Genomic DNA, 24936 nt, shown 5'->3' with positions numbered 1-24936 from the left:
GCGAAAGGTACTCAAGACCCAATAAGTACAGACGTTCGGCAAAGCAGCATGGTTCTGAAAGGACCAATCGGATTTCAGGTATGCGAAACTCACAGAATGCAGCTGGCTTATTGGTTCTCAGTATTCTCCGAAGACTATAACTGAAGCACACTTGGAAGAAATACACCCAGATGACACACCTTGACAATGTCTCTTTGTGTGATAACGAGACTTTGTAAGCCAACTGTAAGTTTGGGCACGTGACCCAACTGCCACCCGATCAGTAGCGAAACAATTCTTTGTTTACTGGTTTAATTTGGTCGCCTTTTTCTTTTCTCCTTAGAAATTGATAAAGACCAAGTAGTGCTTCAGCACAATGCTTACCAGAATGGAATGATGCTAGTGACTCTACACATTTTAAGTGTTTGGTAAACCGAAGGTATTTTTGAATTTATAGCATAAGAGTAAATGTTTGATCATCGAGTGTTAGACCCACCAGTCTATTAGGTCAAGTATGCTCACGTCTGAACTCGTGTTGGTGAATGGCAACATTGGACAGACTAATCCAAGCACTGGATATGCATGCAGTGACATCCATCACTTGAACTTGACAACGAAAACAAGCAGAAGTTATTTACTCATCCGACTGGAGACAAAGTTAGCATCGGAGATGTCTTCTACTAATTCTGAACCTAGTGGCCACAGGCAGATAGGAACACCATAAAAACACTCCAAGGCTGCAAGCTGAGTAGGGAAGAAAGTTACCTGGTACAGTTAGAACTCCTCTTACTCGCTGAATCAATTTTTTTCACAGAAATCACGCAGACGTTTCTGGAGAAAGCAACCTTCATTAACCTTGGCTCCTTATTGGCTTCATAGTGTACATCTAACTAAATCATATTCCCGTTATTGTGATAACGACTTCCTCAGTTGTCCTTCTATGCTTGATGGTTGCCGTTCTTCTAGTGCCACAAAACACAGCATCATAAGTAATGACTTGTCCGTTCACTTACCGTTCAGTGTTCATCTCCGAACGAAAGACTGCACAATGGGTTTTATTCTACCCACGTAAGGCTAAAACTCCGACAAGATATCCTCAAAACTGTTGCGTTGAACAGGTCAGTCGGTCGTCTCCTGCAGCCCTAATAACCAATGGAATTGTACGCCATCATTTCGCCCTCCTGTCGACATCAAGCACATCAGCGACATTATCATACATAACAGTAAGTTGTGTGTTATTTCTCGGTAGATCAGACATTTATCAGTTTAAACATTCTAGCCAATTTGAGTGTTGGTGAAACCCGCTCCAATTGCTCATCCCATCTTGAGAAATATACTTGGTGAATAGAATTCGCAAGCGGTGTCTCAACTTTTCGCATAACATGGTGTCACAATGGACTCTGGCGGTCATGACAGTGAAACTGACGGGAACAACTTGAAACCAAGCCGCAGTCCATGATGGCGTCCGCAGCACCTACAACCGCTAGCCGTGTGCTGGTCATGACATACCTTTGGATACGCCGGTCACGAACCAGGTGTGCAAATAAGCGATCAACGGTTTACTGGGTTTTCATAAACGTTGGTTTTTGGACATGGTTAATCTGTTAACCGTGAGAATCATGCTTGCAAGAGATGCGAGTCTATAGTTTTACCAGTGAAATCCTCATTCATTTTAGAGGGTTGGTAGCAGGTCAGCTGGTCGCGGAACATTCGTGCCAAAAGCGCGTTTTCTGCAAGGTGGCACCTGCAAAGGCAATCTAGTATAAGGACCAAAATTTCATCCGCTCTCTGCCGATATGTTTACTCCTGAAAGACTTATTGTCTGTATTTATTGCTCAATTATAAATTCCATCTTTGAACATTAACATAACAGTCAACTCATTGGGTTATAATGTAACCTGTTTGGCTAGGAGAGGGATGAGTTGCCTCGTTTAGTTAGGGCTGTCTACTACTAGCGAAATACACTCATTCCACGCCACTTCTGTTTTGACTGGAGACTTACTTGGAACTCATTGAATCCCTCGTTTATGATGTCCGTACAATTTTGGTTCAAGTAGAGTTAAAGGGCAACGGAAACTCGGGGACTGCGCCTAACTGACGAGGCCCAAATTGGCTGTCGAAGTGTTTTCAGCAACCTGATGAGTAGTCTATCATTTTCTGCTACTATATGTTAGCTATATATTACTTAGTATTGTAATTCACAGTAAGCCCGAAGAACACGTAAGTACGGACACGGGTGTATTGGGTACACGCGGCCAACTGGTCCGCTTTCGTGGCAGGTAAGCAAAACAACTGAGTCACATATCCAGTCAACCCACGGCGCTCACGCGAGGCAACCAATCGGACACACACCCAATCAGCCACTCAAGTCATATGCCAGATCGGTGGTGCAACGACGAACGGACACGCATCTCTGACACACCGAAGCAGCTACTACACTTAGTCTGTTAATTATAACTTTCTTTACACCGGTTAGAGGTGCATCGTAACGTAACTCTCATCACTTCACTTCAGACGATAAAATTCATGTTGTTTCCGTGTCCCGAACTGGCAACTCAATATCGCCGTTTTTTTAACCCCTTTCAGCCTACATTTCAACAATCACTTTAACAAGAAATGCGCACCCAGAGCAAATAACACTGGCTGGATTACGGGAGCAATTTAGTTTGCGAAAGATTTTATCATATACTGTCTGGATTGAACACTAAAAGCAATGTAGCCTAGATATTCACATTCTATCAAACAGCCAGAACGAATGAGTGGTGATATCCACTGAGATATCAAACGAAAGATGGGAGCAAACCGGAGAGAGCCCGGTGCGAATTCTTTTAGGCGAAAAATGTGATATACTGTTGACTAGAACAGGTTAATTCAGATTTCCTAATAGAAATTGTAGGAAAAGGTGAAGAAATTTGATGTGAGGTGGTTCTCGATGCAGGAGCAAAACATATAAACAATACGAAGAGTTTGAGCGTGCAAACAGCCACATTAAAAAAACTACTAGAGTTAAGATTCAGTATTAAGGAAATATGTATTTTTACCCAAGCTAAGTTGGTTCGGTTCACCATGCACTGCATTTACGTGACTGGTGTAACTTGGTCGACTAGAACGAATATGCACACATGCAGGCGTTCCGCATTGATAAACATTAGACTCCGTGCTAGCGATATCCGCGCCAAATAATTTACTCCCACTGAGGCTACCTACTGCGTGATTTGCTTGCACTTGTGACCACAGTTTAAGACCCGCCAGGGCAATGTACCAAATGATATGTTCGAACACCGGACACCATCTGAATATATTCTTGAATCGTCTCGAACCGCAATGCGACCAACATAAAACACTATGTATCTCCAACATTTTTGCCTCCTGAGGAGAGTTGTAATAAACGGTGTTTGATTAAGCTTATATAAACATAACCAACGAATTTATGTAAATTAGTTGCAGAACGGTCGACCAATTCACGTTTGAATAAACATCGTCACATCCTGGATCAGTCGTTTTGGCGAGTCGACACCAGAATAAGAGTAGTACTGGAGCTGCATTGGTGGGATATTGACTTCACTTTCGCTTCGCATATTGTATATCTGGGGTCGAGCACCCAGCAACGCCGAAGAAAATGGCTAAAACAAAATGCAGAGTTTCTTCCATCTCGTATGGGTATGCATGAATAATTTTTACAGGACCATTAAACAATTCAAACGAAAATAAATCATAATAATACAGCATAACGATACATAATAATGATAATAAATAAGTAACAATGATTAGGTGAGCTCAGATACTGCCGAGTTTCCCAAGCTTCGACAGAAGCCGTCAAGTCGGTAAAATCGATTCGAATTCCGCAAATAGGTAGCTCACTTGAAGTGTGGTTGTGGCAGAGACGTAAGCAGTGTTGAGGGGTTGACCAGCAAATCTTTGGAGGAATGATAGTTACAAACAGTCAGTTTGTGTTCCGTTTGAAAATGTTCATGGGTTATAAGTGGGAGAACAATTGAGCTATGTTTTGGCACGCGAAATTTTCGAAACTAAGATTAAAACACACGATCATAAATGCTTCGGTTAATCATAATTGATAACTTTGGAAAACCAAATGTTTAAGCATAATGTATTTCCAAAAGTTCATGGGCCTTATATATTCTTCCGCATTCATCGTGGAAAAAAGAGGATAATCCCAGTCTGCCCCTCTTTGTAATGCACGAACAACTTACAGGAGTTTTCCAGACGCTGGGGATTCTGGCTCTTCTTCTGTTGTTCATTAAAGAAGTGAATTAAAACCCGGCCGTAGCAATTGGTAATGATCCCAGCCAAAGCTAGTTTAGACGGAGTTAGACGTAGTCAAGTTTAGCTATGAACAACATTTTTACTACTGATCCATTAAGTTTACTCCTATAGTGTATTTTATATCACGGACGATTTTGCTGGAGAGGTGCTCATATTTGAACAGCTTGGAGCGACAATTTGCAACTTGACTGTAATCGTATCCAGTAGTTCATTCTGTCTAATCACAACAATGGAGGGCAGCTCAGCACATAATGTTTCATTTCATCTGTATTCAACAGACTTGCAGCCACACTGTATCAAGTGCTATAATTTGGAACTAGATATCGTGTGGCAGACACCACCAGCAACCACTTCTGGGACTAATAGTTTCAAGAGTAGATTGCAAATTAATATCGTACGTAGACGAAACAAATATATGCAGGCAAAGCTAATGTTAGCAGTGATCAGTTGGAAATCAGTTGTGCCCGTTGCTCACGATGATCTTTGATGCAATACGTTCTGTACGATTCTGTCCTGAGGCGTGATCTCAAACCAAGGAATTGGTTGGTTAGCCTAAACGCAGGATCTAGGTGTACTATCTGACAGGTAACGGACGGTTAGTAATAATTGCAGCGAAACCAAATTCTACCTGCGCTTGGGAAGAAAACAATATATTGAAAATTATTGTTCAACGTTGGACAAATTTTTAACAACAAGCCCAGAAATAAATATAAACAAATCGTCTATAGAAAAACGGTTGAGGTGGAGTCAACTCTCTAGAAAATAGAACGGGTCAGTCTTGAACCTTGACCAATCACCGGAAGGGTGATGAATTAGGGATAAGGAAACAAATAATTACGCCACGTAATTAACACGTTCCATAAACTATTGTTTCGTCTGGAACATCTACGAAGATGTCCATTTACTACTCTTCACTTATCAACCACTGTATTATCGTTAAGATATTCACTACCAGTCTACTATCTGTCTTATTGTCATTAGGCAGATATAGTTCTTTGGTTTTCATTACTCCTATTCCCCATTTGTGTATCATATTGTACGCAATTTGATCCGTGCACCCGTTTACAATTTACAGACTCTGCCTTTCCGACCATTTCAGCGAAGCCGGTAATGGGGTTCCAGGCACACAATGGGGTTCTAAGTGCTAGTTGATCACACTGCCGATCAACCACTTGTGGCCGAACGGTTAAGTGTTCAAACTACTAGCCAGGAGGTCGCGGGTTCGAGACTCCCCGGATCTTCGTGAGACGCGCACTGCTGATGATTCCCAATAAGGGTGAAAAACTCGCACAATGATTCACGGCTTTTAAGCATAGGTCGGCTTCACTTACAGGACGAAATCTCCAGAAAAATGTTTCAGAATGGAGAGAAAAGAATGATGAAAAATAATTTGACGTTGCTGGTCGTTGTATACCGCCACGTACGTCATTTCACGTCCAACTTCTGCCTTTGGTCATTGAGGTTCCACAACGAAGGGCAAGCTTCATCAAAACAGTTGATCAGTGGGCCAGCGCGACGATCGAAAAACAGGATATGGATTTGTGTGAAGGCACACACTTGAGACCGTATGAATTCTCAGTACAACTCTGTACACTGACTGCCCGTCTCAAGATCTTCAATCCTGTGTAGAAAAGGTAAGCTAGCCAATAAGCATAGCAATGGGCCACCAAAACGAACGCAACTGCCATTCCGTTGGTTGGTTGCTTTTGTAGCCTGACCGTATCAGTCATATGTAAATACCGAACCGGAAGAAAGCGAATCTACTACTTAGATTACAAAACGATTGTGGTGGTTACGTGTGATTCATATAAACGGTTTTCTGCTAAAATGGGACGACCGTTTGGCCAAGTGGTTTTAACAATGAGAGACACTACCGCAACACCTCGTGTGGGACGACTGACACCCGATTGCTGCGCAACGGTACGAAAGACTGAAGGTTGAACAAAACAGGTTTTTGAATCGTCTGATCAACAATAAAAAACAGAGGAGATATTTTGAACAGATTGAATAGTCATTGATTTTGGACACATTACCTTTCCTGGAATGTAGAACTAGTAAGAGTGGTGGAAAATTAAGGACTACGATCTTAGCACTAGCTTATCAACGCAGATTTAAGGAAAGTGCAAACGACGTTCAAGAAGAATCATCAAATAAACTGAACCAGAAGAACTAGACTTTAAGCTGGACACAAATTTATTTATGTTCGCCCATCGGTCCAACGCTTGGTTACTCACCCCATACACGCAAAATCCATCTGTCGACATCTAACAGAGGTTTAGCTTGACCCAACTGATTGGTTATCCTTCCGCCTTAAATCTCGACCAACTTCGTAACCTAGTCACTTGACCTGACGAAGGTTTTGCGTCAAGAGCGAGACGTTGCCGAACAATACATCTAATAGCTGGTTCCGAAATTTCCCAAAAAAGATATTTAATTAGATAGAGTGAAATTCAGGTGTCCACTTCATGTTCGCAGTTCTATCCTGAATTTAACCAGGAAATATGCATGGCAAGTGTATTACGTCTATACACGTATCGCAATATCTCAACTATCCCACTAGATGAGACACAAGGTGTCCTGAAGCATTACATTCAGTTGTTTGAATACATGATAAACGAGAGAATAATCTGGGTTCCAGATGAGTCTCACTCAATATCAAACTGGTTTACGAATTTGAATACATTTGAATAATTTCGTGTGATTTGAGTCTAAATAAAAAACATGAGGTTGAAGGAAACTCGGAAACTTCACCTGCCTGATGAGCCTCAAGGAGAGCAAAAGCGGTCGTGGTCTGTCAAGGAATTTTCAGCAATCTTATGAGTAGTGTATTATGTCCATAACTGAATATCCGATTTTTGTTGGGGTGTAGACGTTCAGACAAAAAATCGATAAAAAAATGAGGGTGCCATAGATATTTACTGGGAAATTCACCTAAAATCAATGCGCAGTGTACCAGGACTATTATCGAAAATGCGGCATTTATTCGAAAATTTAAAATTTCTCGCACCTTTGCTCGAGTAAACTTAGAACTTGTATTCTGTTCTGAACCCCCTTCGTTTCCGGTGAAGATTGCAAGTTAATGAAGCATATTCAATGGCACTCATCTCCGTACGTGGAACCGAATTAATTCAGTTGCCTCGCTGTTAGCACTATACCGGAAGCACTGCATTGCGTCCCTTAAACTTCATATGACACATTGAATTTGTGACACTACCTTCATCCAGTGAATCAATCCATGATAACCTTTTGTCGCAAGACAAAGGCAAGCACCAGGCTGTTTTCATCTTCTTAATGAGGTCAGTCTTCAAATCAGAGTGAATATGCTTAGCTTTTTTGCAGTCATATGAGAGGCCGATTACGGCGCTCACAATTTGAAATGTGCTACTTATTCTCCACCAGTTGTTGCCCTTTATGAAAAGCGAACGATTTTACTCAGGCACATGGACGTGGTCTGTGTCAAATTCAGTCAAATCTGATTCCATTGAGACAATGACCATAACGTAAGCTCGGCCAGGAAGATTTTTTCAGCGCCCGTCTAGGTACTTGAAAGATGTAATACGAAGTGATACGGATCCTGAAAACCGAGAGATTCAACTGGGTTTCAGATGAGTCTCTCGCAAAACCGAAATTTATTGCGAATGAGTGCATGTTGCTAAACTCTTTATGAAAGATACTACACTTACGATTGAAAGTAACATTTAACAGCGTTGCATCAATTTTTCTCCGTTTTGAGCACATAAAGCAGGCTTGGCACGCTGTCTCCAGCAAACCGCGGCATCTGGCCACAACCAAACCGGCATTCGGCTGTCTATCAAATTGGATCAGCGTTGTTGGCACTGTAATGCAAGTCATCTAGATGGAAACCGTCTGACATCCGAACTGCTGGTGCAGTAGAATATGAAAGCAGGCTCTAAGCCAGCAACCATCTGCAGGACAACATAACGAAGATATTGAATAAAAACACACTTGAATCACTCGTTTAGGATCATAAATTATCTTAATGATTATGTATGCCAACTGTCTTTTTCCGCACCGCAATCCATTTCAAACAATCTAAAAAGCACACGAACAAAGAATTATTATATTTTCACAGGCTACGCAAATCGTTCTTTTGAACTAAGGAATGCCTGGTCATTCTCATCACAATAAATCAGTTCGATCCTGCTCCGGCTTGCTCGGAAAGAAACATGAACACACCCTGAATGCGGTGTCAATTCGCGCGTTATGCAAACATCATGTGACGTTTATCAAAATGATGATGAGTTTTATTTCAGGCATAATAATATGTGCTCAGTGCCATTTGACAGGTCTATACCCGCGAGAGTCGTTTGTATACGCCTCACTCACAAGTGCATTCATTTCCATCAAATTCATTCATACTCGTATGGTTTTTCTGTCAGTTGATAATCGACGAGGCGATCAAAGTTCTATAGAGAACTGATTTATGCAAAAGGTCCCTAAAGACACCCATGCTTTTGTCCCGGACCAAACCATTAAAAACTGTCAGGCGTATGCGTGTCATAGCAACTGACTTTGCTTAGGATCTTCATTGTGATCTTCCTTACTATTGCGAAAGAGAAAAGAAAATAGGAAGGTATACAGTCTGCAAAATCATTAAAATGATCTCAATTTATTTTCTCAACTGACTTTGTGCTCTTGTTTCAACAAAAATGGCTGACATAAGCTGTTTTGGACATATGGGGTTGGGTTCGTAGACCTGACTGCGGTCGAATAGGTCATATTCAGAGCAAAGTATGATAGACTAACTTTAATCGTTTGTTTAGGCTTCGGGAATTTATCTGAGATGAGCTGACCAGAAAACCTGTTTCTACCAATTTGTGAATCGTTCCTGACCTTCGGATTCTAACTTTTACTGTTTTTGGATGATGCTATCTGAGTAGTTCGACTGCGTGAATCATTTTCTCATTCACTTCGTAGCATTTTAATGAAAGGGATTCCCTCATAAGCATGTAAAACTTCATCTAAGAATATTTGTAATGGTTGCTGGAGACTTTTTGACAGCTCGCCAGCGGCCTTGCTAGCTAGTTATAGGGTAAAAGCTTGCTGCTGAGTTTCAAAGTACTGAATGATTCAATGTATATACCTGGAGGTATAAAAGTGTGAAATAAAACTGTTAAGAACTCTAGTACGACATCTGCCTGATGAAAGGTAACAACAAGCGATGGCGAGGGATGGTCTGTCAATCATTTTTCAGCTCTCTTTTGAAGCGAATCGGGTTAAGAAATATGTGTAACATCGTTCCTGCTTCTTCAGCTGAAGATCGCTATCACACTGAAAATCAGCCAAAATTCAGATGGCTCACCCTTCGACACCAAGCTGCTATGCGAACGAATCTGCTAGCTGAATTCCTACAAGTAATCTGAGATACAAGTTGCTCTTTTAGGAAGCTTGTGGTCCTTATATTGACAGTTTGTTTTTGAGGATGGTTCCCATTGACTGTTTACCCAGGTGGGTCACTCTGAAGCAAAAGTCCTCGGTATATCCAGACTTGAGGAAACGTCAGTTAGATTGTTGACATGAAGAAGTGCACTAAATTGTTGGGCTTGCCACACCGTCATTCGACCAAAGTCCTCTGATACTATCGGACCGTAAATTCATAAAATCGGTTTCCCACTGAGAAATTTCTACAGAAACGGGTAGACAGACAAGGCGTTTGTTATAATCTCTTCTTTATTTTGTGTCTGACGCAGTCGTGTAATAGCCTATTGGGTAAAATAACTGAGAGGAAAGATATTGTCCTGTTAAGCGTTTCGTTCTCTCAGAGAAGAGATCCAATTAATCAGTCACGAACACAGATCACGTGTCACCTCATCAAATTTCCAGACAGTTGAGCTTACCTGACAGAATGACCAAAGACGCTTATTTGGAGTAGACCATCTCGTAATGGAAGAACTCAGCAAGATACTTATTTCAGCAGCAACTTAACTAAGTGTTGTCTTAAAATTTCATCTCTTGCCTCCCAGGTGATCTATTCCAGCGCAGACTCTATAAGGAAATAGGTTTTCAAGGGGAGCTATCAAATACAATAAAATATGAGATAATATCGACAAGCTTATTCTGATTTTGGCTTGAGGATTAGATTAAATTGTTCCAAAAGTGAAGTCTGGCCAAATCTCACTTCAAATGTTCGGAAGTCAACTGCAGTTCCACTCTTCTTGGGACTCATCAAGCATACTACTTGAACATACATTTTACGCGGTTTGCAAGCTACCCTGATTTGCGCACTAACTGGGTTCTAGAGAGGGATTCAAGAGACTCCAGTTTAAATCTATCACTTACGATGTACTTCAACTGAATGTACTGCACAATGAACACCTCATTTTTCAGTCAATACTATATTCATAAGTTCATACGCAGCTATTTGTCGAAGACAATTGAGTTGAGAAATGTCACAAATGAGATTCAGTGTCATTCGTTTCAGTCTCTCTTTCAAACAGTCAGTCATAAGCTCCTTCAAATCAATTTCAAGGTAAACTGTCGTAACCTCTTGTTCATTCGGTGCTGTCCAGTTGACCACTGTCTGCTGTTCCGATAATCTGTCCACGCGTGGCTGCAGAAAACAGATAAGTAGTAAGTTATCCCTTCTACCCTGAAAGCCACGACAAATCCAGAAATACCGGAGAATGAATAAACTCACCACTGTCTTCAGAATTTCCTGGGGTGAGAAATTTTCTGTTCGAGAATAACTGACTAACGAGGGAGTTATTGCTTAAAGGTGCATCGTATATTATGGCAACTAACCCTAACCCCGGAAGAGTATCAAGTTCATTTGGATGCGAGACTAGGTCTTCAGTCAAATTGTGTGCAACACTGAAAAACAGGATGGCCATGCAAGGTCCATCTAGCGTGCAAACTAAGTTGACCTAACTTGAGTGAAAACGTGATATTCGGCTTAAAAATTAGTGATCAGCAAATGCTAGGAACTTAACTCAGTATCTTGCTTTTGTACGTCACAGTGGGTTTATATTAAGCGTGTCGACAGATTTACGATGTGCACGGCAAATCAGTTTCGGCACGGGCAGCCAACTGAATAAGATGTTGGGCTTACTTAATTTGAGTTATTGTGTTTTTATGACCGACATTCACGGCGCAGACGTCAAGACAGTTTGTCTGACAAGGGAGGAGTTTACACTGCGGTGGTGCAGTCCACACTGCTTTATAGACTAGAAACATGGCCCTTATGCGCAGAGGACATACAGAAGTTGCCACTGTTTGACCATCGGTGTCTCCGGAGCATAGGTCAGGTCTGGTGCGAACATAGGATTAGCAATGCTGAGGTACGCCAGATAGTCTTAGGAAAAACGAACTCCATCGTGATAGATGAATTTCTAACGCTTCATAGGCTGTGCTGGTTGGGACGTGTGCTCCGTATGCCAAAGGACGATCTGTCTCACAAAGTTCTTTTTCCCAGCCCTGTGCTGAATGGAAGCGACCGATAAGTGGGCAGTGCATGATCCGGTAACAAAGTACAAAAACACTAATCATTAAATTGGTTCTGGTGGGCAACTGTTGACTCCCTGGATGGAGGCCCCTAGACTCAAATCACGAATGGCTAATGACATTGGTAAAAGTAGCCCAGTTGCGCAGTCAAGGGCGGTTGTGCATCAAACTTATCGCCTTCAATGCGCAGCTAACCGATTTCCGAATAAACTGAACACGATTTTGCCTGCAAGGCTTAGTCGCACACTCCACTTCCCCCTGTCCTGATGATTAAAATTGTTGCAGCTGGAACCAACGTGGCTGTCGTACATAGTTTCTAGGCGACAAATTGAACCGAGTAATTGAAAGTGATGACTTTCACTAGAGTTCACTTGTACCTCAAGTTTTGTTTAATCATTAGGACATTTTGTGCTGCGCAAAGCAGCTTCATCATTATATTGTGCAATTTTCATTTCAACCTTGGGGAACTGTCTTTGAGTGTCATCAAAGCAGACTAAGGATGATGGTTCGAGTTTCCAGTAGCTGGCTACGCTATTTGCCAGCCTCTTATTGCTTTCGTCCCACAGAATGCAACAAACCGATACGCTTAACTTCAAGCCTAGCCCAGTATAGTGAGTAAATTATGCTACGTAGGCTACTTCAGTTGCAAAGAGGGCGTTAAAAGAGCAGATACCAGAGGAAAACGTTTTTGCGTTTGTCCTAGTCATTGTAGTGGACACCGCTTTGGGCTCATTCACACTTCTCATTGATAACAGGACCTTACAAACCAACTTCCTGTAGTAGTGATGTTTTGCCAATGCTGGTAGTTTTATTAGTGGCATTTATTGAGCAGATTTGTAAATGCCTGGTTTTTCATGGAATGGCGATCTTTGGTAGACAAGTGTGTCGGGTAAGAATTGGTTCACCCTGAAAATGGATCATGCGGTTCCCTGATGCGACACATTGTCAGTTCATCAACCAATGTATCTTCAACCTATTGTTATTCTCGACCAACTACCGAACTGTTTATTCCCTTGATAACCGTCTATTTGTTGGCAGTTATTTCATGTCCCTGAAAAAACCGGTTCCGTTTAACGAATACCCATTACTCCTAACTTCTATCGTCATTTCATAGCATGTATCAAAAGCCATTCGGGGGTTTTCAGCGAGCAGTCACCAATAAGTAGATTTTATCAGGACGGTCATCTTAGTTGTATTTGGTTTGATGTCTCGCGTTTGCTAAAATGAGTGGGCCTGCTTTCACCGCTTTGCAATAAGTTTAGCATTCTTGATCGATCGATAGCAAGGGGTGTTTGAAATCTACCGAATCAGTTTGTTTACTGTGTTGTTGTAAAAATGAATAAATTCGGAGGTCCATGTGCAGTACGAAAGAATCATTATTCTAAACCCACTCTCCTATCTGATTCAACTGTGTAGATATTAATTGGTGATAGTATTAGGAATAATAGATATACAGTTTCATCGCAGTTTTAATTCTAACTAACCGGGGATAGTGCCTTCCCATAGGCGAGAAGTGTTATATCCTGTGTGCGCTCAAAAACTGTTTTATCACAATTTCATTCCCCTTCCACAAAAACGCCCTAAAATATGTGTACGATTTGTTGCCCAACAGTATATCAAATTAGTTATTGGATTTATGTGATGACCATTCTCAAACGGATGCAAACTAAAGACCAGGCACTCTCGAAAACACCGCATAATCATGATTTTATTGAGTACTGTTTCGATACCAGCTGTACATGCACCCTTGGCTGCACGTGCCTCGTCTAATTTGCCTAGGTAGACGGTCATGAAGCCACTCGCCAAGTGATGACTTATGTTCTGTCTGGTGAACATTGTCAATGGCTGTACTGGGACGCTGCTAGCCCTATCCACAAATGTTTGCCCACTTACATCATGGGTGTTTTAAGGCACAACCATCAGGCGTATGACCTGGCTGACGACATACTGTTTGATCGAAAAGTCATTGAAAACGAACGGTTTCTAAAAAACAGTGATGCACTCAACTGACTTGTGTATACACTGCATATATATATATATATATATATATATATATATATATATTACTGCATGGACAAAAAGCCACAAGACTACATATAGTTTCGCACCTAGGTGCACTTGCCCAGTGTGACGTGTGAGTAATTTCGCCGTTGGATTTCTTTTTGAGAATCGGAAGGCTTATTCGTGTTTCGTTTTCCAAACAGATTGCTACCGGCAGGTGGAATTGGCACTCCGAAAATATTTGTGCCTTCTTTTTGACTTCGTGTTGATAACAATGCAATGAACAAAGCGCCTAAAAAGTTTACGTAGTGAACCAGTACTTACAACGAGAACACCGGTTACTACACGACACAGTGAACTATCAAAGTGGTTGAACCCAAGTAGGTCATAGAAAGTCTACAGGACAACTTCAACAGAGAAAGAACCGAGCCAACAACTCAAAAAGCTGCTTTATGCTTCAGAGAGGCCTCCGACGAAGTCAGCAAGGAAGCGCTTTGGGTAGTCCTGTGAATCATCGGCTGTTTGGATGAACTTTTCAACCACGTCAAAACAAGCATGAACGGGATGCGAGTTTGTGCATCTACCTCAAGCCTTCTGACTTTCACTAGGGGGGATGGCAGCCGTCCATATAGATGAACTCCACCATTACGGAAGTGATACACAAGTTCAGCTCTGTTTAGATGGTTGTTTATACAGTTCAAGGTGTATGACAGTACAAACAATGAAAACAAATTCGGTTTTGCGAGAGACTCACCTTGAACCCAGCTGAATCTCTCGTTTATCATGTTTCCAGGCAACTGAATGCTGTCGTATTCCTTTGTTGATATGCTGCTGACTGCAGGTGACACATTTTGATTCTGAAGACGACTGAAGAATGATGGCCATGTAATTAGATTTAGAGGTTCTTTATCCTGATTTACAAAGCTATTAATATCCAAAACCTAAGATATTTATCTAAATGATTGTGGGATAACTTGCAGTACGTTTTCCTAAAATTTTGGCGGCACACTCAACACAGACCTAGTGACGACTATGAATAATCGAACGTTTGCGTGTGACGAAGTATTCAGTTGCTATCGACGGACTTCACTTTTATTTGTTAGTGAGCATGTGTCTTAAATTGTCATCCTAATGACGACAGCCTCCACAGCCGTATGATTAATGACGTGCCAGCGAATTAACTACTAAATCATTGACAGTATTTTGATGGGCGCTCCCCATAACAATTATTTAAACTGTATAATGGAGGTCTAGTATTACACTGGAGTGAAAAGGATCTGACGGATGACGCCGATAGCTCATTGGCGAACAGGTGACTGGTGTACACTATTTGCCAGCTAATTTTTTTTTAAATGGGCTGATAACTTGCGAATTTAGTCTACACCCTCGTCCGTCGATTGGATTCCCTTAGGTTAATTTGCAACCCAAAGATTTGCGCGTGGCACAAAGGTCGGCTTTAAAAGAATTGTCCTTTGCAATCAGGAAGCGCCCAGACTTCCAGTGGTTTGTTCACTGTCATCTGGTAACTGTAGGCTACAAAATCAACACGAAGTTTATGCGTAGAAAGCAACAAAACGTTGAGACACGGTTTCTTTAACTTGTTTGATTATCTTGAAACCACTCGAGGATACCACTGGGATGCCTTAATTTCATGCTCGTTGGCTCAAATCACTCAGTCTTGCGGACGCAGTTGGAGCGGTCAGCTGTTAACGGTACAAACGCTTTGTTTCACAGTGTGTTGTCCATCTGGAAAGTGACGCATTTGTTGACAATGGAGAGTACACAACGAATTCTCTTAGATTTTTGCTGCCGGTAAGGAATCCGGGCTGCATTATTTAGAAGAATCTTCGCAATTGCCGCCTGTCTGTGTCCGGTCGCTGATTCGTATGTCGGATGGAAACAAATAACCACCCCGCTATTCTCACTCAGAACTATTAGCAACTGTTTCAGCACACTGGCCATATGAGACGGATGTCCTTAATAGTATGTAATCAACGAGTTGGCTTTTACGAACCGAAAACTTGCACTCCGTCAGTAGACTTAAAACAACAGGTCCACTAAACAGAGTTCATTATGTCCCCGCAGACCATGAGTTGGAGAAAATAATCACCTGGATTTTCAAACAAACTCGACCAACTGGCCCAACCGACATGAGATTGTAAAAGAGCACACCCTTGCTAAAATCCGAGTGACCTTCCATAAGGAGAAAGTACACTTGGTATTGGTGCGCTTGGATACTCGCCATCAAGTTGGTTAGAAAACGGGGTGATGTCGCGCAGATATCTGTGCGAAAGAAAAACAACAGGAATTGATGAAATACACTCAATTGTAAACAAATTTGGTTTTGCGAGAGACTCACCTGGAGCTCAGCTGAGTCTCGCGTTTGTGATGTTTCCAGGCAACTTAATGTGCTGAAATTAGTGGTAATACTGAGATCAGAAACAAACAACGAATGGATGCAAGTGAATAAGAGGCGAGAGTCGGGAATACACTCTTCGCTGGGCAAAAAGCAGGTGCCGAAAACTTCGCGAAGTTTTTCCCACAATACCTGATATCTGACCAAAACGGTAGGAATCTCCATGTCTCACGTTACGAGTAGGATTGAAAAAATGAAGACGCAAAACGTTTTTTGAAGCGTCTTAGATGGCCCGAATCGGTCTGGAGGAACCAGTGAATCCTTCAAAAGAACTAACCTAGGACTAAAGAATAAAGCCAGACCAAACAAGTTCCACGTAGCCATCCGAACACCGAAACCAATTCGCCCGGAACGAATTACCGCTCACAATCTGACCTACAAATTTTGTAAACGTTACTAAGGGAATACAATCTAAACCAAGAGGAGAAATCTCTAGCCGGCTTTGAGCTGCGGTTCAGGTGCCGCTATTATGGAAAGCGGTTCTTTTGGTAAATCTGGTGAAAAGTAAACGTCCAAGTCGGTCCATTCTTCGCGCAACCGAATATGGATTCTTCATTTCTTGTACTATCTGTTACCAAAGTCAGACAATCTGATAACTTTTTGTTGCTCCATACCAGAAAAAGCGACCCTAATTGAAGGTAACCAACATTTTTTGAAAGAACGGGCATTGGAACACTGAAAATTCACTCACTCAATATCTTGCGAGCTTCCGTCTAAAAACGAAATCGAGAAAAATCGTTGCCAACAACTTAACAGCTCATAACGTATCTCTTAAAATACTCATTTGCTCCCGTTTCATCAGAGGAAATTCCGTTGAGTTACTGGTTAATTTCTTAGCTGAGAAATTACGGCACGCGTAGTTATCAAACTTCTTTATTTTGCAGTCAAGCTTTTCCTGTCTGTCTCTTACAATTGAAAAAAACGAACATTTATTTAATTTAGAGCGCCAAAATATGTGAGAGTATCCTTTCGGTTACTGGGACGGAAGAATGGCTTTCCATTTTTACGGAAATCGAAGCCATTTAGTCCGATAGGTGAATTGTCCACGTTGCGTTTGGTCGGTGAACCTGTCAGCTGATCTATTCTGCATTTTGTGAAGAAAGGGAACCAAACAATTTTATTTTATATTATCAGGAATATTTTCTAGATATATCTACTCTGAACAATGCAGTGCTCTTGAGTAACTCAATAACATCCAATCAGCTAGTGGATTTTGGTTTTTAACAAACCTTGGTTCAATTCTCTACACTAAAATGATATGTTGTACCAAGCAGTAAGGGAGCCAAGAGATTCCGTTCCATAGGAGATATTTCACGGAATACATTGGAGGGTTGTTTTCAAGTATCAGGTGAATTCAATGAGCCAGAGGGATAAATATCCAACAAAAATGCTCCACAATAATGTTAAAAACGGTAGTATTATGTGATAGCCAGGTGAATAGCAAACACACTCGAAGTCTTCTAGCGTGGTTGTCGCATGGTACCTAGTATGTTAGGCCCGGTCCGTGAAACTTTCCGTGGAACCGTATCCCCATGCTGTCGTGTCCAGGATTGGCTTCCTCGTTGCCGGTTTGCGGGAGAAATCCCACGAAGAATTTCAATCTGATAATTGAGAACCATGAGTGTTGTATTCGGTTCAGGGAGCGCGGCGCAACTATCTGTTGCTCGCAAACCGAACTGAGTAAAGATACCACTGTAAATCCTTCATTTCATTCGATTAAAGTGCAGAGTCAAAAGTCCGAATGATGTTGGGGCAAAGTCGCGCAACACTGCCGCCTATAACCGTACGAATTAAATATCCTGATATGTTTTGATCCTCTACACACGAAAGGTTAAATTTCGAGGTTTTAAAAGAATAATTTTCGATGCATTTCGACAGAGGTCATCCCTACTAGATGTAGTTATCTGTACAGATGGGAAAGACTGATTCCATGTGGTCTTGGTTTTTGTTCTGTATGATTTATACTCCCTAATGCCAGAACGCACGACAAGAGACCCTCTTCATAGCTTGACAATTAATTGCGGCTATTTTGTGTCGTTTCTAAAATTCACACATTTACTTTGAGACAAAATTTAAACCAACCAGTTTGGTCCTCCTGTTTGTTAGCCACACTCTGCCAACCTACACATTTTTCACTTTTAGGAGCTGCTCCGTTTGTTGTAACTTATAATTCTGTGGGCACATTCATAACCTTAGGCTACAAAACTATCCAAACAGTCCCGACATTAAAGCCTCTCAGAACCAATGGAGGTATAAAACTTATCCTGAAACGTCGCCGCTTGGGACTGTAGCTTAGGCAGCACAGTAACAGCCTTTAGTTTTTGGATGCATTGGAAATCACAGAGACTGACTGACGTGCTCATATGTCCTTGTAAATACGCTGCGTTGTGATGGTTATGATTTGCAGCTTACTGAGCTAATCGGTGTTATCTTTTCAAGTGTTGCGCAGCCTGCTTAATTCTCCGGTTAGAAAAAGGTTTGGCACATTAAATGGTGTCTTTCTTGATACCGTATCAGTCGCGCAAAAGCAGCTGATATAACGTTGGTATGTCATGAAGGGCCCACCGTGAGACACAAGGCGTTCTGCCAGTAAGGCAGTCAGGAACACGACGGTGGAAAGTGAAGATACAGTTTTCTCCCTGAATGAGGCACGAGTTTTTCTGTAGGAGCAGAAGCTGAATGACAATTGGGTGAGGAATTTAGTCAGATAAGGTGCGATGATTTGGTGAACGAGAAGTCGCTTACAATCAAGCAAAACCAATTCCAGCAGGTTTCAGGCGTTACTGGCTCTATCCCAATGTAAAATCTCGAGAGTTGTGTTACTAAATCGACACACAGAGAGCATTTCCGGTAGTCGTCCGGGGCACCGGCCAAATCATACACATTTTCTCTTTTCAAGCGTTACAATCCAGGTTCACTCAAATTGAGCCAGTCGAGTGGTGTTAAGACACTCGGTTCGTAGGTTTTTACTGGTCCTCAAGCAGCCTTAATCGGTAATCTGATTCATATGGACTTTTCGTGCAACCCATTCAGAGTTAAATCTTCATCCGGGATGGCTGTTTGACTGCCCTCGGTTTCCTCAACCACAGGTTGGATTTGACTACAGACTAGGTAAAACATAAAGGTAACACATTTGCGTCACGTGGGTTCTATTCTGATGATAAAATCAGATGATTAGGCACTATCTGGCATTTTCCCATCGGTTTATGGAAGCGCACTCCACAACGTTGCCGCTGCATATGGGTGGACAATGCCGCAGCTTCTCGATGAACGAAAGCACAAGGGATGAAGTGATATCTTATAGGAGTAAGTTTAATCGGATGTTAGGTCTGTCACCACGAGTCAGGAATCATTTGACCGAACTTAACTGAATACCTGTGTAGCGGTGGATACTACTGATGAGGTACGTGAGTAGTGTCTTCGCGTAAACCCACTTCACGTCTCCAGAAAAGTGGGATCTATTACATAGTTCTTAGGGTCACCATGTAGCTTTGCTTGCATTTGAGTAACATTCAATGAATATCCAGGAAGACGCGTTTGAGGAGAAGATGGATATTCAGTTTTGTAAACAAGGTGCATGTGAAAATATCGGTCCCCTGTCCGTAACTGTTCAGTTTGTGTTTTTTCCTATAAACAGCTCCGTAATGGAGGCCTTCTTCCTTTTCTTTAGGGAAACGTGAGTGAGTATTACGCCATTCTTTGAATTTAGAATCCCAGGGTCCGCCGTTAATGTGCGCTATCTCCTTCATTATATCAGGTGACCGTTTGTTCTGTGATCTGCAGATTAGCAACGTATCTTTCGTACTTTTCATTTTCAGTATTACGGCACAGGAACTTCCATAGTAAGACGTCGAAAGCCCTTGTAACAGATAATTACCGTCAGTCTTGTTTGAAGCTTGTGAATATAACGGTTTTTGGTGTTTCTGTGAGACTGCGCATGTGTTGTTGTGTGAACGTTGCAGCCTGAGGTTTCTTTGAATCTGCCCGATCTAGTTGGCGTACGAGATTCACCGTCTAGGTCCCGACAATTCGATATCCTAACCATGTCACTATTCTAAAAACAGTCATTTGACACGAATATGTTATTGTCGCGCGAGAGATGCTCGCAGTAATTAACCATTCGCATTTCGTCTGCATTATAGCATCCGCCAACTAACTAAGAAATTATAAAGTGAGCAGTCTGTTGAGCGAAACAACCAACTGCAATGTATCATCTAACGTCCATTAAAATGAGAACAGGGGCCTCATTCTGTTCACACAACTTCAATAAACGCGGATGTTCGAGCCGCCCAACCCAGTACACGAAAATATACTTAAAGTAATTGATTAACGAAATGGCGAGCAGAGTGTAATGAATAAGTTGTTACGATGGTCTGTAACACGTTGTTCATAGGGAATTCATGTTTTCAATTGCTGTATACTTGTAACCACTCAACTGGATGCCAGACAAATGATCATGCTGGGTTTAGCAAACGAGAAATCGTGAAAAGAGTTGGTTGTTATGGGCTCAGGAAGGCAAGAGAAACATTGAATCATATCACTTAACCTCCAAGGAAGCATTTGCAGTCTGTCTGCAACAAGGTTCTGAGGTTGGTGAACATTCCTGAAGCCCAGTGCCTGAGTTTAACTGGAATCAGGACTACCGAAGTCCTGTGCTACTGTCATTTGATGGGTTGTATTTTTTTAAATTCCAACAACTTGAAACTCAGATTGTTGAGGGGGCACCATGATTTTGTTACTTAGGAGCAGATGTTAGCTCATTTCTTTGTATGAATGTTCGGCGATCACAGAAAGATAACTTTCTTTTATTCTACTTTTGGTTTTCTTCAGCGATAACCATTTTCCCGCAGCTCATTACATACACTTCCATCAATATGCACGCACACAACTACACGCTGAATTTTAATACGACCGGTTAGATTAACCGCTACGGTTGAACTATAGTTAATCAAGCGTATTTTTGATTACGTAGATTGCTGTCACCTATTTTGGCTGCAGGCTGAGTGGAATAGGTCTTTTTGTTGCAATTTGGTCAACTATATATTCGAGGTAACCATATTGTTATGTGTAGCGGGCTTTGGCTCAGATCACCTGTCAGTATTTCTGTTTTTTTCACATTTTAGTTAGCTATGAACTTCGAAAATGTGGTTTTATTCTTTGGTACACTGACACTCTTCAGTCCAGTCAAACGGTGCATGCAGGTAACTGAGTATTTCATCAGAGATGTCACCTAGTTACTATGAATTCAAAAGCACATTCAGTGGTTGAGACAACCAATTATTTGGCTCTCAGAAATTGTAAGTCAATGAGGTACCCCTCATCACTCACATGTCAGTTCTTACAATAATAGTTCTGGCGTTGACGAAATTCACACTGTGTTGGCCAGTCTTTGTGGATCCAATTACACTTCCACGAAACCGCGATCAAGCTGACTTATCACTAAGGATGTATTCTAAGCACCTTCAGGATAATAGTATGAAGATGAAGGTTTAATAAATAAACTGTACAGCATGTACGTAATGAACTACTCATAAAGTTGCTGAAAAATCGCCGATAGCCCACGACCGGTTTCGTTATTCTTGGAATCATCACAAACGAGAGATTCAGCCGTATTTAGGTGAGTCTCTCATAAAACCAAATTTGTTTGCCAATGGGTGCACTTCGTTAAACTGTACAGCATTTAACCGAATCCACCTTGACAAACACATTTTAGAGAGCAAATTGTCAAAACCTATCTACGATTGCGATGACTTTTGCAGTATATACGAAACTACTCACCCCAGAGAAACAAAGCCTTCAGCGCTAATAACTCGGTTTTGGGATACTTCATCCGCTAATGCTCACCGTCACGCCACCCATGGTAAAGCCAGGTGAATAAACTGTGTCCATGTACTAAACATACGGCTTTTTCTCCTAAAAACTTTGTGCGACACATGTTGCACGGCCGCGTTTCATCAGAAACGTGCGATGAAAACGCACAACGTTTCGACTGAATTATCCGGACAAACGTACTTGCTGTCTGGATTAGACACTGTGAAAAAGGTAGACAAACCAGCTAACTGGAATAAATAACTACAATATATATATATATATATGCAAATATAAAGAAAGCACGTGAGCTGAATGCCGGTCTGGTAATATAAAGTTCAAAACAAGTTCAGTGTGCGCTGTCTAACTAGTTGATGGCGAAGCTCATATAGCAAAAGCTCAGTGTGATGCCTCAAATAATGCTAGATCAGCTTCAGCGCGTGACTGGGGTTCAGTTTTGACGTCCGGGAATTTTCAGTGTTTGTGTGAATATAGTCAGTCCCGCTCACATGGCGATTTGTACATCTTATCCAGTCATACCCAAAAGCGCATTGGAACGAGAATTACCTCATTTCCAGCCCATTTTATATCAAAATATTTACCAGAATATGGAGACTGTTCATTGGAATTGGTGCTTACTATTGCGGCCAACAAAATTTAACTGGATGTGCCAATCCAACTGGACGGCATTTGGTAGCTTCGAATGAATGTGCTAAATTAATGCCCCACCCTCTTCCCCCGAGCAAGACCATTCCATCTCAGACATCTCGACTGATTTGAAATGTAAGGTCTGCGAATGTTCAGGAGGATTGAACGGAATTTTCATTTTTGTGGTCTTCATTTCTATGCCGCGCTATCCTGCTTCAAGCGTCTTCAGAAGTGTCTGACCAGCACAACTCAATAAACGGCTAACCATTTGCCCGATTTGGGAAGAAATGCACTGTATGTATACACAGGGACACTTTGTGAACCCAGAGTTTCTAGCTGGATACCACTTCATATCAATATTTTTGTCAAAAAATATCACAAGCGGAAAATATGTCTTCGAGATCTTCCGTCTACTGGAGAATTATTCGAGTTTCTTGCTGGGAACCTCGTGCAATCTAGTCAAGTGAGTTACTAAGATTAACCTCCTACAGTATTGTGGCACACTGCGTTCTTTTAGCTTATGTTTAGAATGATGTGCTTGCCTCTATCCCGCAAGTGATTTGCGTGAATCGGATATAGTCTGCAGATATGGGCGCGTCAGCCAGATTGGAGCTGTTGATCCTTTCCAGGGCACAACTCGACTATTCATGGATCCGTTTTTGCCGCGTTTTCGGTGAAACTGATAGAAAACATGTGTTGCGATTCGCTCTGATCCATTTTATGCTCTTCGTTCTGATGCGCGCCTCACTAGATATTCATTTATCCCGTCAATATAATGTCTCGGAAGGACCAGTTTCACTTGTGATCCTTCGTGAATTGGAGAAACAATTACACTTGCTTCTTGTTGGCTGAAAGTACCTATTTTATCATGTTTTTAATGAACCACAATGACGGACCCTTAATTACCACTGGTTAATAGGGTTTTCTTTGAACCTTCCTTCCTCCGCTCTACTTAACACTCGGTCAATGGAATGTTTCTACCAGGCTGGGGTTATGGGCTGCTCGTTGCAAGCGCAACAACTACTGATCTATTCATGTGTCTCAGGACACCTCGGTCGCCCAGAAACATGTACACACAAGAGAACTGAGTTATCGTTCGACACGCCTGAATGTAACAAGGAGGTTAGATTAGAATGAACAAAATACGTTTTGGAAGAGTGCAATACGTAGGCAATAAGGAAAAGCGACTGAAGAATGTAGACTTATGTTTATTCCGTAAGTAGAAACCAGTGATCAGGCTGCCTACGAAGTCTGCTCGGTCAAAATTGGCCGTATCATTCAACTTAACTCCCTTGAAACCAGTTGACTGATAAGTAAGTAGCTTTGTCCACTAGTGGTGGCAAAACTCGGTTGTGAAGTTGATTAAAAATGTGACCGAAACATTTGTTACCGAAGTGCATGAGAACAATGGTAGAGTAATTTATATTTCCGCGTGGGTCATTCTGTCTCTGCACTATTGATTAATTGGAAAAACCACTCTGGGGCGTATAAACAACGGCGGATTGTTGCTCTTGAGTGGAGGAACTCTAACTCGTTGGACATGATTAGTGAGCGCTACGCCAGTTTCCCGTAGATTTAAGGACTGTACTCCCTGTTGGGTGAATTCGAAATTCTCGTCAATGCTAATATCATACGCACTGCGATGTAGTATAGCACGCACGATCCCTTGAAGTTTTCAGCAAAAGGACTGATGAATTTTAACCGGGTATGGTTGTAAAGACTTTCCAGGAAGCGTCACTTCATCCATTTTCTATATTTATTTGCAACGTTTCGAAGGAGACCTCTTTTTACCCTATCAAAATATCTTTCGCTGGATGATAAAAATAGAAGTTTAGTTCACAAATTTACATATTTCGTGGGTTATTACTTGTTATATTCGAATTTTTCATATCCCGCCATCGAGATTTTTATTTAACTGAGCAACATATGCACTAGAGAACACGGAGTAGTTGTTTTAGAAAAATGAAGCAACAAAACAATCATTAATCTAATTGACTGCTCGAAAACGACCCCTGAAATACGGAGATGTACAGCTTGTTTTGAACTTTAACAGTGGTTTCACCAATTGCCAGCTTTATAACTGTCAATCATCGGGTGCAACGAGCTGTCTATGTAATAAGGTATGCTTTATCTGCTCCAAAGTTGACTAAACGTCGCTGCTTAATGTCTCTCGCACTAGCCGACACATTCCGTTCTTTTGTGATAAGTTCGGAAGTTCAAACTAAGCATATAATATTTGGCAGTATTTCACGGGTTTAATTCCGAAAAATATTGTCCTACTAGAGACGAAGGTTTACGTTGAATAAAGGAGAAAAAGGATTCGAACTGACCTCTTCAAA

At 41.6% G+C, this 24936-nt stretch overlaps 1 protein-coding gene across 1 annotated transcript in view; it reads left to right on the top strand.

The window, feature by feature from the left end:
- Nucleotides 1-24936, top strand: part of T265_07514 (hypothetical protein) — a gene marked incomplete at both ends in the record, with an annotated part of 162021 nt that overhangs the window by 29047 nt on the left and 108038 nt on the right. The window contains 2 exons of the mRNA XM_009173051.1: nt 19960-19983; nt 21265-21342. Coding sequence (XP_009171315.1) covers nt 19960-19983; nt 21265-21342 — 102 coding nt within the window. The remainder of the gene's footprint in view (nt 1-19959; nt 19984-21264; nt 21343-24936) is intronic.

Source organism: Opisthorchis viverrini (genome assembly GCF_000715545.1).
Source record: "Opisthorchis viverrini unplaced genomic scaffold opera_v5_177, whole genome shotgun sequence".
NCBI classification, from domain to species: Eukaryota; Metazoa; Platyhelminthes; class Trematoda; order Opisthorchiida; family Opisthorchiidae; genus Opisthorchis; species Opisthorchis viverrini.
This window is presented reverse-complemented; position numbering and strand designations above follow the sequence as displayed.